Source organism: Anolis carolinensis, chromosome 2, assembly GCF_035594765.1.
Source record: "Anolis carolinensis isolate JA03-04 chromosome 2, rAnoCar3.1.pri, whole genome shotgun sequence".
NCBI lineage: Eukaryota > Metazoa > Chordata > Lepidosauria > Squamata > Dactyloidae > Anolis > Anolis carolinensis.
In genome coordinates, this window is record NC_085842.1 from 198036698 (window position 1) to 198052940 (window position 16243).

General features: G+C 43.9%; 1 protein-coding gene across 1 annotated transcript in view; it reads right to left on the reverse strand.

Annotated features, from left to right (window-relative positions):
• Positions 1-11664, reverse strand: part of LOC100557280 (phospholipid phosphatase 3) — a 52912-nt gene extending 41248 nt beyond the window's left edge. The window contains exons 1-2 of the mRNA XM_016991137.2: positions 11489-11664; positions 10240-10661 (exon numbers count right to left, since the gene is read on the reverse strand). Of these exons, the coding sequence (XP_016846626.1) occupies positions 10240-10417 (178 nt within the window). The 5' untranslated portion in view covers positions 10418-10661; positions 11489-11664. The remainder of the gene's footprint in view (positions 1-10239; positions 10662-11488) is intronic.
• Between the last annotated feature and the right edge of the window lie 4579 nt (positions 11665-16243).

The window sequence follows — 16243 nt, forward strand, 5'->3', positions numbered from 1 at the left end:
GAATACAAAGATGATGATGATGATGATGATGATTATTATTATTATTAATTTTGGCTGACTCTTTCATTTCAACTGTTGTTTGTAGTAAAAGTAAAGATTTTCCCCTGACATTAAGTCCAGTTGTGTCCAACTCTGGGGATTGGTGTTCATCTCCATTTCTAAGCCGAAAAGCCGACTTCGTCCATAGACACCTCCAAGGTCATGGGCTGACATGACTGCATGGAGCGCCATTACCTTCCCGCCGGAGCCATACCTATTGATCTACCTACATTTGCATGTTTTGGAACTGCTAGGTTGGCAGAAGCTGGGGCTAACAGCGGGTGCTCACTCCGCTCCCTGTATTCGAACCTGGGACCTTTCGGTCCGCAAGTTCAGCAGCTCAGCGCTTTAACACGCTGTGCCATCAGGGGCCCTGTTGTTCGCATCTGCCTTGAAGTTGACTCTTACAGCAACCTATGATAGATTTTTTGGCCAAAATATATTCAGATGAAGTTTGCCATTGCTCTCCTCTTAGCTTGGGCAAGAATGATTGTGGATTTGAAACCTGGACTCCTGGAGTCCTATTCCAGCACTCAAACCACTTCATCTCCTGTCTTTCTGCTGAATAATTAGGTGAAGTTGTACCTTTTACACACTCTAACAACCATGAGATGTGAAAGAGGCAGTCTGACATAAAACAAATAAATCAATTAACTAGACTTAATCCAAACTGATGAAAGAGATGGAAAGTCCCACATTTAGTTCCTGTTCTTTTCGTTATATTTCAGCGATCCATCCACATTTTGTTTACCCTATTTTCTGTCAGTTCCTGGTACCTTCAGAAACCTTTTGTACTAGTTCCCCAGGACGGTTTATTTAACACAGTATAAAATCAATACGAACAGGAACAAAATCTGAGACTGGATGCATTCACAGCTAAATAAGTAATTAAATAAATCAAAAGCATTTCCAGACCCCAATAGAAAGCAAGGTAAAAGAGAAGTAAATGTTATAATCCTTAATTTATCAAGAAGGAACTAAGCTAATACAGTAAAGTCTCGCTTAGCCAACCTTTGCTTATCCAACGTTCTGTATTATCCAATGCAGCCTCCATCGCACCCGGATCCACAGCTTTTTTTCTAGGCAGCAATGCCCAGTGGGCCAACATGCTCAACAAAAACACAAGTGCAGCCACACTCCCAAACAAGGGGCAGACTTGTTGTAAAACATGATGTTTTGGTGCTTAATTTATAAAATCATAATGTAATTTGACGTTTAATAGGCTTTTCCTTAATCCCTCCAACATTATCCAACATTTTTGTTTATCCAACATTCTGCTGGCCCGTTTATGTTGGATAAGCGAGACTCTACTGTATGTCCTTAGGTTCCAAGAGGTCTAAGAAACCAACAGTGTGCAGAAAACACAGCTACAAAATAACAAATCAACAAGTGGATTTTGAAGTGCTATTCTAGAAAGACTTGTATGAATTAATAATAATAATAACAACAACAACAACAATAATACAATATACCTTATTTATAATCCGCTCTATCTCCCTGAGGGGACTCAGTGCGGATTACAGGTACAGATATGGCAAACATTCAGTGCCGTTGTATATAACGACTGGTATTGAAATGACATCCTTCCACATTCGCAGGGATTAAGGGCACACAAAAAAAAACCCAAAAGAGGAAAAATCTCAATTAAAATATTACTCTTTTTTTTAATCAGAGAGCACATCTCCCTAGGAATCTCTAGGTCATCCAGACACTTCAACAGTGGATTTCTGCTTGAAATCAAACATAGAAGTGTACTGGAAGACCTCGAGATTCTTAGAGAGAACATTTTCATCAAATCATTGAAAGTCAAACCTGCAAATGCGGAGGCCCAATTGCATTTTGCTTCTTGCATTATTTCCTGAAAAACAAAGGCATGGCCTGAAATCTGCCATGAATTACAGAAGCATAGAATTAGGAGATGGGCAGAAAAATACAAGATCACCTTTATATCCTCTTAACTAGAACAACTAAGAAGACAACGGAAAAGTCCAAACTTAAAAGCAGTAAACGTTCACAGGTCATATCAGAGAAATACACACATGGATGACACATACGTACATGCACACACCTCTTATACACATAATTAAAATGCAGCCCAACAGTCAGAGGGACCACGAACCATCCCTCCGCTTAAAACGTTTGGAGATCCCTGATTTATAGGGTCAGGGTGACATGTCAGGCACAGCAACATGACTTATAGCTAGCATACTATGGCTCTGGATGGCACCGAGGCTTCTGATTTTATGGACCTGAACTCAGCTCTGATGAATTCAGCTCTGTCACAAACTCTTTAGGTATCCTTAGATGTTGTTGGGCTGCAACTCCCAGCATTCCCAGCTAGCACAACCAATGGTGAGTGAGTTATTTGAAGTTTCAGTCCAATAACACCCATAGGGTTACATGATTCCCATCTCTGCCTTTTGGCAGTCTTTTATGTTATTTACTATAGCTCCATCATGGGGATAGTATCTCTGTACAATCTTACAAGATTGGTGAAAGAATTACAGATAAAAAAGCGATATGAAACTATTCCTCAAGGCTTGCTAGAAAAGAAGCAGATTGCTTTCAATAGACAGGAATCCCCTGAAACAGAGTCTTCCTTGAACCCAGTGGAAACTGATATCAATGTAGTGGCAAGATCAAACAATTCCTTCTCTTTGTCCTAGTATTTCTTCTTTCAGTCTTCCTCCCCCTCTCTCCTTCTTTCTCTCTCTGGCACTATTATAGCAGGCAGTGCAGCAGATTATTTGCTTTTTGGTACTCTTTTTCATAAAAACACTACAAATTAACAAACATAAACCATGTCTTCTTTGGAGACAAATAGAGCACTTCAAATTCTGATTAAACTTCATTCAAAGGTCCGAGTTAAGATCGCAAAGCGGGGGGAAAACTTCGCAGCCATGTTCTCTTGGTAAAGCCTAAGCTTTCATATTTTAAAAACAGAAGTCTAGACTTCAGGGTGGTAAGGTAAAGGTAAAAGTTTTCCCCTGACATTAAGTCTAGGGGGGGTTGGTGCTCATCTCCATTTTTAAGCTGAAGAGCCAGCATTGTCCGTAGACACCTCTCCAAGGTCATGTGTCTGGCATGACTTCATGGAGCACCGTTACCTTCCCACCGGAGCATTACCTATTGATCTTCTCACATTTGCATGTTTTCAAACTGCTAGGCTGGAAGAAGATGGAGATAACAGTGGGAGCTCAACCTGCTCCCCGGATTCGAACCGCCAACCTTTCAGTCGGCAAGTTCAACAGCTCAGTGGTTTAACTCGCTGTGCCACTGGGGGGGGGGGTCTCAGGGTGGTAAAACAGGGCTAAAAAACAAAGAGGCTACAATTTCCACAAGGAGGAAGTGATCATTATCCAAAATGATGGGAAGAGGAGATTGGGAAGAATTAACTTTTAGGACTATAATGCCCAGAATAATAGTAGACATGTGAGCTGGGAGCTTCAGGAAGCTGTAGTTTAAAAAAGTAACTGGTCCAGCGTCAGCCTTGCCAGCTCAACTCCTTTCCTCACTTCTAGAGCTGTTGTTTTAACTCCTGTTGCTTTGGTTTCCCATCTGTCCCCAATATCCAAACACTTCCCTCCTGCTGTGCTCAGCACGGGCCTGTCCTTCTCTTCACCTCCATTCCAAGTTGCTTCCTGCTGGAACATTGTATGTATGTGACACTTAAAGAGACACGAGCATGACTTTTCAGACAATGCTTGATTTGAATCTGGATTCTCTTCCCTTTGCATGTTCACTACACTACTGCCTTGTTTTTGTCTTATGGATCAATCAGCACCATCCTCCAGATACCCAGCTCTAGTACCAGAGTATGGAAGTAAACTTCCTGGGCAACTATTGTAAGAAAACCTTACAATATCTGCTTTAATATGGGTTATCTGACTTCACACTGCCATATATTCCAATTCAAAGCAGATAATGTGGGATTTTATTCAGCTGTGTGGAAAGGACCCAAGTTCAAAGCAGATATTGTGGGATTTTCGGCCTTGATATTCTGGGTTATATGGCTGTGTGGAAGAGCCCTTTGTTATCTGAGTTCACACTGCCATATATTCCAGGTCAAAGCAGAAAATGTGGGATTTTATTCAGCTGTGTGGAATGGGCCCTTGATTTAATTTAACAACAGGCACAAAGCAAGTTTCTAGCCCTTAGGTTCCGAGAAAACATGGCTAGCGCCTGGGGAAATACCAAGAGCCAAAAGTGTTTGCCAAAATTAGATTTTGAGGGGTGAAGGCTTAAATGTCATGGCTCTGACTTTTGTGCTTTATTAGAACCTGGTGTTCCCAGCCATAGTAAGCTAAAACAGATTTTATTTTGTTAGAGGGAGGCATTGTTCCTAGGAAATGACTCCACCACATTTCACTCAACACACTTCCTAGGATCTCACGAAAGAGAGGTTTCTGAATAAGTTGAACCCAGTGGTCCAAATCTGTTTCACTGCCTTAAACAGTGGCCAAGACTCACTGTTTGCAAGTAGCCCTCCATATTCATGGATTCTTCCCCCAAAGTTTCTACCATCCATAGATTGAAAATACTCCCCCTCCAAAAATAAAAATAAAAATTGAAAGCAAAGCTTGATTTCACTATATTATGTAAGAGACACTAATATAATATGCATTGCCACTGTGTATAATGGCACTTGAGCATCCACAGATTTTGGGATGCAATCAATTGCCAATTAATACCAAAGGCTCACTGTAGAACCAAAGTTGAACTGTGGCTTTTATTTGAATTATGCTGAACTGTTTTAAGATTGTTATGGTTATAGCCTCTGCTGGATGGGGTTATACTCCCCTTGAAGACACAAGTTCGCGGCCTGGTAGTTCTCCTGGATTAATCGCTGAGCCTGGAACCTTAGGTTTTGGCGGTGGCCAGGGAGGCTTTTGCACAATTAAGATGTGTGCGCCAGTTGTGCCCGTACCTTGGGAAGTCAGATTTGGCCATGGTAGTCCAAGCTTTGGTTACATCCTGAATAGACTACTGCAACGTGCTCTACCTGGGGTTGCCTTTGAAGACTGTTCGGAAGCTTCAAGTGGTCCAATGGATGGCAGGCAGATTTCTCACTGGAGAGGTGTACAGGGAGCACACAACCACCCGTTACATCAGCAACACTGGCTGCCAGTCTGCTACCAAGCATAATTCAAATAGCTGGCTTTGGCCTATAAAGCCCTAAACAGTTCCGATCCAGCTTACCTGTCTGAACATATCTCTATGAACAGTCTCGAAGATTAAGTTCCTCTGGGGAGGCCCTGCTCTTGGTCCTGCCTCTTTCACAGGTGCGATTGGTGGGGACGAGAGACAGGGCCTTCTCAGTGGTGGCCCATAGGCTATGGAACTCCCTTCCCCAGGGAGATCAGATCAGCCCCTTCTTTCCTGACCTTCAGGAAAAAAACCCTTAAGATGTGGCTTTGGGATCAAGCTTTTGACAATTAATTACATATTATATATTACATTTAATATTACTAATAATATTACAGTATAGTGGTATAGTACAATATAGTAATATATAATGCTAATATTATGCTATGCTAATAATATATATTGTATGTGCATGTGATTCGCAAGCCGCTCTGAGTGCCCTTCGGGGTGAGAAGGGCGGAATAGAAATGCAGTAAATAAATAAATGGAGCAGTGCAATAAGTGACTATGAAACAATGTGATTGACAAATGGAATGGCCCTGGATTATGTTTTGATGGGCGTGATTTTAATTGTTGTTTTAATCATTCATGTTTTAATTGTAATTATTGGTTGGTTTTAATTGTAATTATTTATTGTTTATATGGCATCAAATTGCTGCTTGTTGTAAGGACACCTTGAGTACCCTCTGGGGTGAGAAAGGCAGGATATAAATATGGTAAATAATAATAACAACAACAACAACAACAACAACAACAACAAGAACCAGTGCAGGTGGTGATCGGCACATTGGGTGCCGTGCCAAAAGATCTCAGCCGGCATTTGGAAATAGGCATTGACAAAATTACGATCTGCCAACTGCAAAAGGCCACCCTACTGGGATCTGCGCGCATCATCCAAAAATACATCACACATTCCTAGACACTTAGGAAGTGTTCGATTTGTGATTTTGTGATATGAAATCCAGCATATTATTATCATGTTTGCTGTGTCATACAATAAAATAATAATAATTTTAAGACATTTCGTTAACTATATCCCACCTCAAGAAATCTAAGTACAGATCAGGATGGAAAAGTTTTAATAAAATGAAAATGATGGTGTTATCACAGGATGACTACCCCCTTGGCTTCTTACCAGTGCCAACACAAGGCTGAAATAGCGATCCCTTGAACGGAAGAACTACATAGCAAGAGGGAAATTTATGTATAAATCCAATTATCTCTAGCTGCCTCTATTGACTATTACTACCTCATCACACTAGAGCAGGCATGGGAAAACTTCGGCCCTCCAGGTGTTTTGGACTTCAACTCCCACAATTCCTAATAGCCTACCACACTAGAGCATTGATCCACTTTAAATCTGGTTTCTGCCTCTTGCAGACTTCTGGGGTTTGTAGTTTCGTGAGGCTTTGGAGGCTGGATGGCCATCTGTCGGGGGTGCTTTGAATGCGATTTCCTGCTTCTTGGCAGGGGGTTGGACTGGATGGCCCATGAGGTCTCTTCCAACTCTACTATTCTATGATTCTATGTGAGGCCCAGAACCTATTTGGCTGTTTAAAGGTCCCTCCCTAAACCACAAACCCCAGAATTCTGCAGGAAACTGCAACTGGATTTAAAGTGGATCCATGCTAGTGTGATGAGGTCCTTAGTCCAAGATCAAAAAATATGCCCAGCTGATAGCAGAAACTGGAAACACAGAGAGAAGCTGCAGACCTTCTTTCCTTGCTTGCTCCCATTGTAATTTTTTTCCTGAAGCTCTCCCTTCCTTTGCATGCCCATTTAAGAGGGAAGGACACAGTTTTCAGGATACATGAGCAGTTCCAGTTGGAAAACAAACCTCTTACCTTTGCTCAAAGCTAAATTACTTCTGCATAACCAGCTTCAATACAACCTGCAGATCTTTGCCACTCATTCTGAAAGGTCTAACATTTAACTTGTGGACTACTTTTGCAAAGGTAGAGCAACTGCAACTCCTATGAGCCCTTGCCTGCACAGCCAACATTAAGAGTTTATGAGAAGTGTAGTCTTATCACACGTCCTTCACCTCTGGCCCCTTGTGAGTAAACACTCTCCACTACAAACACCCTCCATTACAATCTCCCTTGCAAGTAAACACCCTCCACTACAAACTCCTTCCACTATAAATATTCTCCATTACACTGCTTCTTAAACTGGGTCCCAAGCCCAAATAGGGTCTTCTTAACTCAATGTTGGGGTCATGAAGAATTTGACAACAGTAAAATGTTTCTAAATGTCACTCTGTTAGCAACAGCATGCAGTGTTTACAGTAGATCCTGCTGAAAATGCTTCAGCTGTACTCCACACAAAGGAAAATCAGCCAGTTTAACAAGGCTTGTAAATGCTAATTTATTATTAGTAACTGTTAGATTTTTATATCTATTTTATATACCAATATACCTAGGGTGACAACATTTTCTCAGGTGTTGTGAATGAATGATTTAAAAGCCCTGCCTCATTACAATCATCCTTGCTAGCAAACACCTTCTACTAAGACAGTGGTTCTCAACCTTCCTAATGCCGTGATCCCTTAATATAGTTCCTCACCTTGTGGTGACCCCCAACCATAAAATTATTTTCATTGCTACTTCATAACTGTCATTTTGCTACTGTTATGAATCGTAATGTAAACATCTGAGATGCAGGATGTATTTTCATTCACTGGACCAAATTTGGCACAAATACCCGATACACCCAAATTTGAAAACTAGTGGGGTTTTTTTTTTTGGGGGGGGGGGGGGGTAATTCTGTCATTTGGGAGTTGTAGTTGCTGGGATTTATAGTTCACCTACGCTCAAAGAACATTCCAAACTACACCAATGATGGAATTGAACCAAATTTCGCACCCAGAACTCCCATGACCAACAGGAAATACTGGATGGGTTTGCTGGGCATTGACCTTGAATTTTGGAGTTGTAGTTCACCTACATCCAGAGAGCATTGTGGACTCAAACAATGATGGATCTGGAACAGATTTGGCACAAATACTCAATATGCCCAAATTTGAACACTGATGGAGTTTGGGGAAAATAGACCTCGACACTTGGGAGTTGTAGTTGCACGGATTTATAGTTCACTTACAGTCTAAGAACCCCTTGAAGCCTACCAATGACAGAATTGGGCCAAACTTCCAACAGAAAATAGTGGTCTTCGGTGACCCCTCTGAACCCTGCTGAGTCTTCACCTGCTTTTCCAATAGCATCCTTTAGCAAAGAAACCCATAGCATCCTATAAAAGGGTACAAGTGAGCTACCAGAGTTTGGAAAAGTTATTTTTCTGGACTAAACCTCTCAGCAACACCCAAGCCAGCATAGCTACTGGCCCACTTGGCTGTGGAACTCTAGGAGTAATGTTGCTAAGCTCCAAAGTCCACTCTGCTATAACGCCCATAATAAAGTGACTTACAGAGAAGTCAATTTTTAACGGGAATATTTGAGCAAGGTTTTAGATAGCACATGTCTCCATTTGAAGAGCTTTGCTTGCCAAACTGGCATCTTGGCCCGGAGAACGAAGCATGTCTACTTCAACACTAGACACTTAAATTATGGGTAGCTTAAAAAATTACATTAAAAACTGAAAACTACATTATGTAACAAAATTTGGAAAAAAATCTGTTCCTGGTTTGAAAGTATTATTTCCTTTCTAATTGTGCAGTACTTACTTTGAACTTCATTTTTGTGGCTGTGTTGAATTAGCTGAGACTATGAGATACTAAATGAAAAACTATAGCAAAATGTGGGTGGCTGTGAGTTTTCCGGGTTGTATGGCCGTGTTCCAGAAGCATTCTCTCCTGACCGTTTCACCCATATCTATGGCAGGCATCCTCAGAGATATATTGGAAACTAGACAAGTGGGGTTTATATATCTGTGGAAGGTCCAGGGTGGGAGAAAGAACTCTTGTCTGTTGGAGGCAAGTGTGAATGTTGCAATTAAAATCAGGAAAGTAATCAAAGAACAACACTCTGAAAACAGGGGAATTCCAGACAGTAAACAATCAGAGTCAGCTAACACCTTCCTACAAAGGATTTCCCCAGGCAGGAATGAGCCAGGCCTTGAAACTGCAAGGCTTTTCAATGCTAATCAAGATAACTGAAACATTCAACAGACAAGAGCTCTTTCTCCCACAGATATATAAACCCACTTACCTAGTTTCCAATATACTTCACAACTTGTGAGGATGCTTGCCATAGATTTGGGTGAAACCTCAGGAGAGAATGCTTCTGGAACATAGTCATGGAGCCCGGAAAACTCACAGCAACCCAGTGATTCTGGCCATGAAAGCCTTAGACAACACATACTATAAAAGTGCTGCAGATGTCCCGCAAAAGCAAAGTTTTTGCAGTTTAAACTTTAGCAGTTTAAACTTTTCCCATGTTTTTATGATAGAACCAATAAGAAAATTATATTTATAACCCAGGAACTAAAATCGTGTTATATAGTGCTATGAGAAACCCAAACCAAACAAAATCAAGAAAGTTGTGAACGGCAACACAGGCTGTGCAAATTAAGCAATTCCAAAGTTACGAGTTAGAGGTGGATTAGAGTTACTCAATCTATGCTGAGATTCAGGCTTTCGGCCAGAGACGCCTAATCAGTTTGCAGAGCAGATTCCTGCTTTCTACCAAGCCGGAGAAATACAACACAATGACATGGGCACAAAAAGCCATTGAAGCCAAGCACCAAGTTACTCGAGGTTGCACACAGACACTGCCCATTCCCTGAGTTGCTAAGAGGAGGGTTTGATTACTCCCGGGATGCTTCCTATTCTTAGTCACAAGGCCCTTCCACACAGCCCTATATCCCAGAATATCAAGGCAGAAAATCCCATGCTATGAACTGGGTTATCCACAATCAGATAATGTGGGATTTTCTGCCTTGATATTCTGGGATATGGAGCTGTGTGGAAGGGCCCTCAGACACCTAGAGATCTTTCCAGCCCCACTTTCGAATCTAGGGAAAAATGGAAAAGTTTTGATTTCTTGTGCAATGCAATGTCCAAGCATGGCAGCATCAGGCCATTCTGTGCCTCCCACTCACCCAAAAGAAGGCACACGATATCCACAACCACTAAGGTCTTCCTGGGCAGGGCTCTTGGAGGGGCGAAGTCCCCCTGCGGGGATCCTGGGCTTCGCACTGCTACTTGGACATTCGATGGGTCTTTCGCCCAATGCTCTTTGGGCAAAGGATCCAGGAGCTCACAGTGTTCCTTTTGCATGGTCTTTTCGGGCCAGCGTATTCTGTGGGATCAGGCAGGATCCAGCACCTCAAACCTTTGCAGACTCCAGTCTTTACTTCTTCAGTGGTGAGCAGTGATGATCCCTATTCAAGCAGCAAAGGCAGCATCCAACCTTCTAGTCCCTGGGTGCAGGATTTGGAGACATCCAGACCTTGTCCATTAGGAAGTTGCAAAGGAGTGATATTGGCTCCAGTTTGATAGAGGACTCCACGTTGCTTGCTGCCTGGCAAGGAACAGAAACAAACAAGTTTACTAACCTTTTCCCCTAAGTCTTGGGAAGGGAGGAGCAGGAAAGAGAGGAAGGGCAGCTTTTGGCCCCTGTGGGCATGCTGCTTCAGACCTGAATAGAACAGGAAGAGAGCCCCAAAGCCATCCAATCCATGAAGAAAGGTACAATCCAAGCGACCCCCCGACGGACGGCCACCCAGACTCGGCTTACAAACCTCCACATCCTGCAAAGTGGCCCGGCAACTCAAGCCTCTGCTCCCGACCTCTCTCTCCGCCGCGCCAAGGCGCAGCAGTGGCTTCGGGGCAGAGACTTCTCGGGACGTTTCTCCTTCTCCGCCCCCCGGATCCAGGCGTGTGGACCTGCGGCGGCTCCGGAAGGGAGGCAAGTCCTCTGGGGGATCTGGGCGCCCGTCTTGCGGCTCCCCAAGCCCGGCTGGGCTCGGCTTGCCAAACCCAACGCGCAGGAGGAGGAGGAGGAGGAGGAGGAGGAGGAGGAGGAGGACAACTCCACGGGCGAAACTGGGCTCCTTTCCTCTCCTTTCCAGGCAGCTCCGCCCTCCTGTTCGACTGAACTCGGAAGGAAGGAAGGGAAGGGAAGGAAAGGAAGGAATGGAGGGAAGGAAGGAAGCCAGGTTTGAGCCAAAGAAGGAATGTAGGTAGGTATTACGGAACCAGGTTAGACCTGAAGGAAAGGAGGGGGGAGAGGAAGGAAGCTAGGTTTTTTGTTTTTTTTGAGAAACTGCAAGTCGCTTCTGGTGTGAAAGAATTGGCCGTCTGCAAGGAAGTTGCCCAGGGGACGCCCGGATATTTTGATATTTTTACCATCCTTGTTGGAGGCTTCTCTCATGTTCCCGCATGGAGCTGAAGCTGATAGAGGGAGCTCATCCACACTCTCCTCAGGTGGGATTCGAACCTGGCAGCTTTCAAATCAGCAACCCAACCTTCAAGTCACAAGGCTTTAATTTACTACGCCAGCGGGGGCTCCAGGAAGCTAGGTTAGAGCCAAGGAAGGAAGGAGGAAAAAAAAGGAAAGAAGGAAGGAAGGACTCTATTTGAGAGCCAAGTTAGAGCCAAGGAAGGAAGGAAGGAAGGAATGAAGGAGAAAAGGAAGGAAGGAAGGAAGGAAGGAAGGAAAGAAGGAAGGAAGGAAGGAAGGAAGGAAGGAAGGAAGGAAGGAAGGAAGGAAGGAAGGACTATTTGAGAACCAGGTTAGTGCCAAGGAAGGAACCAAGGAAGGAAGGAGGGAAGGAAGGAAGGAAGGGACTTTATTTGAGAGCCAGATTACAGCCAAGGAAGGAAGGAAAGGATGGGAAGGAAGGAAGGACTCTATTTGAGAGCCAAGTTAGAGCCAAGGAAGGAAGTAAGGAAAGGAAGGAAGTTAGATTAGAGCCAAGGAAGGAAGGAGGAAAGGAAAGAAGGAAGGACTTTATTTGAGAGTCAAGTTAGTGCCAAGGAAGAAGGAAGGAAGGAAAGTTAGAACCAAGGAAGGAAGGAGGAAAGGAAGGGAGGACTCTATTTGAGAGCCAAGTTAGAGCCAAGGAAGAAAGGAGGAAAGGAAGGGAGGACTATTTCAGAGCCAAGTTAGAGCCAAGGAAGGAAGGAAAGGAAGGAAAGGAAGGAATGACAGCCAAGTTACAGCCAAGGAAGGAAGGAAGGAAGGAAGGAAAGGGAAGGGAAGGGAGTTAGGTTAGAGCCAAGGAAGGAAGGAGGAAAGGAAGGAAGGAATGACTCTATTTGAGAGCCAAGTTAGAGCCAAGGAAGGAAGTAAGGAAAGGAAGGAAGTTAGATTAGAGCCAAGGAAGGAAGGAGGAAAGGAAGGAAGGAAGGACTTTATTTGAGAGCCAAGTTAGTGCCAAGGAAGAAGGAAGGAAGGAAAGTTAGAACCAAGGAAGGAAGGAGGAAAGGAAGGGAGGACTCTATTTGAGAGCCAAGTTAGAGCCAAGGAAGAAAGGAGGAAAGGAAGGGAGGACTATTTCAGAGCCAAGTTAGAGCCAAGGAAGGAAGGAAAGGAAGGAAAGGAAGGAATGACAGCCAAGTTACAGCCAAGGAAGGAAGGAAGGAAGGAAGGAAAGGGAAGGGAAGGGAGTTAGGTTAGAGCCAAGGAAGGAAGGAGGAAAGGAAGGAAGGAATGACTCTATTTGAGAGCCAAGTTAGAGCCAAGGAAGGAAGTAAGGAAAGGAAGGAAGTTAGATTAGAGCTAAGGAAGGAAGGAGGAAAGGAAGGAAGGAAGGACTTTATTTGAGAGCCAAGTTAGTGCCAAGGAAGAAGGAAGGAAGGAAAGTTAGAACCAAGGAAGGAAGGAGGAAAGGAAGGGAGGACTCTATTTGAGAGCCAAGTTAGAGCCAAGGAAGGAAGGAAAGGAAGGAAAGGAAGGAATGACAGCCAAGTTACAGCCAAGGAAGGAAGGAAGGAAAGAAGGAAGGAAGGAAGGAAGGAAGGAGGGAAGGGGAAGGAAGTTAGGTTAGAGCCAAGGAAGGAAGGAGGAAAGGAAGGAAGGAATGACTCTATTTGAGAGCCAAGTTAGAGCCAAGGAAGGAAGTAAGGAAAGGAAGGAAGTTAGATTAGAGCCAAGGAAGGAAGGAGGAAAGGAAGGAAGGAAGGACTTTATTTGAGAGCCAAGTTAGTGCCAAGGAAGAAGGAAGGAAGGAAAGTTAGAATCAAGGAAGGAAGGAAGGAAGGAGGAAAGGAAGGGAGGACTCTATTTGAGAGCCAAGTTAGAGCCAAGGAAGAAAGGAGGAAAGGAAGGAAGGACTATTTCAGAGCCAAGTTAGAGCCAAGGAAGGAAGGAAAGGAAGGAAAGGAAGGAATGACAGCCAAGTTACAGCCAAGGAAGGAAGGAAGGAAGGAAGGAAGGAAGGAAGGAAGGAAGGAAGGAAGGAAGGGAGGGAGGGAGGGAGGAAGGGAGGGAAGGGAAGGGAAGGAAAGGAAGTTAGGTTAGAGCCAAGGAAGGAAGGAGGAAAGGTAGCAAGGAATGACTCTATTTGAGAGCCAGGTTAGTGCCAGGGAAGGAAGGAAGGAAGGAAGGGAAGGAAGGTTAGAGCCAAGGAAGGAAGGAGGAAAAAAAAGGAAAGAAGGAAGGAAGGACTCTATTTGAGAGCCAAGTTAGAGCCAAGGAAGGAAGGAAGGAAGGAATGAAGGAGGAAAGGAAGGAAGGAAGGACTCTATTTGAGAGCCAGGTTAGTGCCAAGGAAGGAACCAAGGAAGGATGGAGGAAAGGAAGGAAGGACTCTATTTGAGAGCCAGGTTAGTGCCAAGGAAGGAAGGAAGGGAATGGAAGGAAGGGAAGGAAGGAAGTTAGGTTAGAGCCAAGGAAGGAAGGAAGGACTCTATTTAAGAGCCAGGTTAGAGCCAAGAAAGGAAGGAAGGACTCTATTCGAGAGCCAGGTTAGAGCAGGATATAGACTGATATAATCTAGTTCATTGCTGAGATAGTGTTCCATTATCCAGGTGTAGACCACAAGGGGGTGGTAGATCAAGAAGAATAGTTCATTTTATGGGGGAAACAGGTTTGAAGGAGTTAAACCACGTTACCCTGCGTTTCTGTAATCCCCCCTCCCCAAATGTCACCATTGTCTAAACAATCATCGTTTATTATATGGGAAAGAGGTGGGTGGGAAATAATCCGCAAAAATTGGGGAAATGGTTATCCTTCTATTTCTCCCCCATAAAATAGACCATCCTTCTCTGTGTAGGCCCCAATTGGAGTCTGCTTGGGTAATGGAACAGTACCAAAGCAGGTGATGTGGATTGTCTGCTTTGATCATCAGGATTATATGGCAGTATAGAAGGGGCTTGACGCCACTTCAGTGGTCATGACACAATGCTATGGAATCCTGGGAGCTGTCGCTTTCCAAGATCCTTAGCCTTTTCTGCTCAAACATGCTGGTGTCTCACTAAAGTACAGATCCCATGATTCCACAGCATCCAGCCACGGCAGTTAAAACACAGGGTGTTTCAAATAAGACTGTCCCAAATTGAAATCGCAGTATCTCTGCAACCACCAATGGCCCACAAATGAACCGCTTACCACTTGAAAGAGTGGGCATAAAGTTTCAGAGATTACCGCAAGATGCTAGCTATTACCCTAAGAGGCCACTAGAAGGTTTCATGTAAAGAGCCAGCGGTTACCCCAAGAGGTTTTTTTTTTCCATGTCAGGAGCAACCGGAGTGGCTTCTGGAGTGAGAGAATTGGCCGTCTGCAAGGACGTTGCCCAGGGGACGCCCAGATGTTTTGATATTTTTACCATCCTTGTTGGAGGCTTCTCTCATGTCCCCGCATGGAGCTGGAGCTGATAGAGGGAGCTCGTCCACACTCTCCCCGGGTGGGAATCGAACCTGGCAGCTTTCAGGTCAGCAACCCAACCTTCAAGTCACAAGGCTTTTATCCCCTAGGCCACCGGAGGCTCCACTCCAAGAGGTTACTAGAGGGTCATAGGGTAGAGCCAGCTGTTACCCCAAGAGTTCACTAAAGGGTTGCCCTGGGCCCCTTCCACACAGCTGAATAAAATCCCACATTATCTGCTTTGAACTGGGATATATGGCCATGTGGAAGGCCCCATGGAGACCTAAATCAGCCAGGTGTGCTCACTAACTGAGGGACAGAGAAAGTACTGCTTTGTGTTTCAGTCTGGTGATAGAACAATTGCCTACAATTATATATCATCAACAATTATAAATAACAATTATATTTGCTAATAAATCCCATTACAAAATGCAAACCTGGGCAACACTTGGTACCTAAGCTAGTATGAATACAAAAATGAAAAACAATTGCATCTTTTGTGTAATGGAACATAAAAATCATGATACCATTAAAAACGATACTTAAAAACTACCATCCCCACCAAATCCCTTTCATCCCAATACCAGTATCTTGCTTCTCATCATTCCCTAAATGTCTGATGGGAGAAGTAGGTTTTCACCTGGCTGCCAAAGGCACGCAGGGACAGGACCCTCCTGGTTTCTCTTGGGAAGAAGTTCCAGAGTCTGGGGGCCCTTCTACACAGTCATATAACCGAGAATATCAAGGCAGAAAATCCCACAAAATCTGTTTTGAACTGGATTATCTGAGTCTACACTGCCTTGACATTGCCATATATTCCAGCTCAAAGAAGATAATGTGGGATTTTATTCAGCTGTTTGGAAGGGGCCTGGCAGCAGCCGCTTAACAGGCTCTCTCTCTTGTTTCCACCAAATGCAGTTGTGAGGGTGATGGGACAAAGAGAATAATAGAATCATAGAATAATAGAGTTGGAAGAGACCATGTGGGCCATCTAGTCCAAACCCCTGCCATGCAGAAAAACCACAAAGTACCCCTGACAGATGATCACCCATGGCATTGGCCACCCAGCCTCTGTTTAAAAGCTTCCAAGAAAGGAGCTTCCACTCTCTCAAGAATATTGTGCACCTCTTGAGTAGGCACCAAAGATCAACAGGCATCTTGAAGGTGGACATACACATATGTTGACAAAGTGGTGCAAGCACCCAAGAAATGGAGAAAGCAGTTTTTTCCTTTGCCTAAGAAAACCCTATGAAATTCATGAGGTCATCTGAACTCGACAAAGACTTGAAGGAACA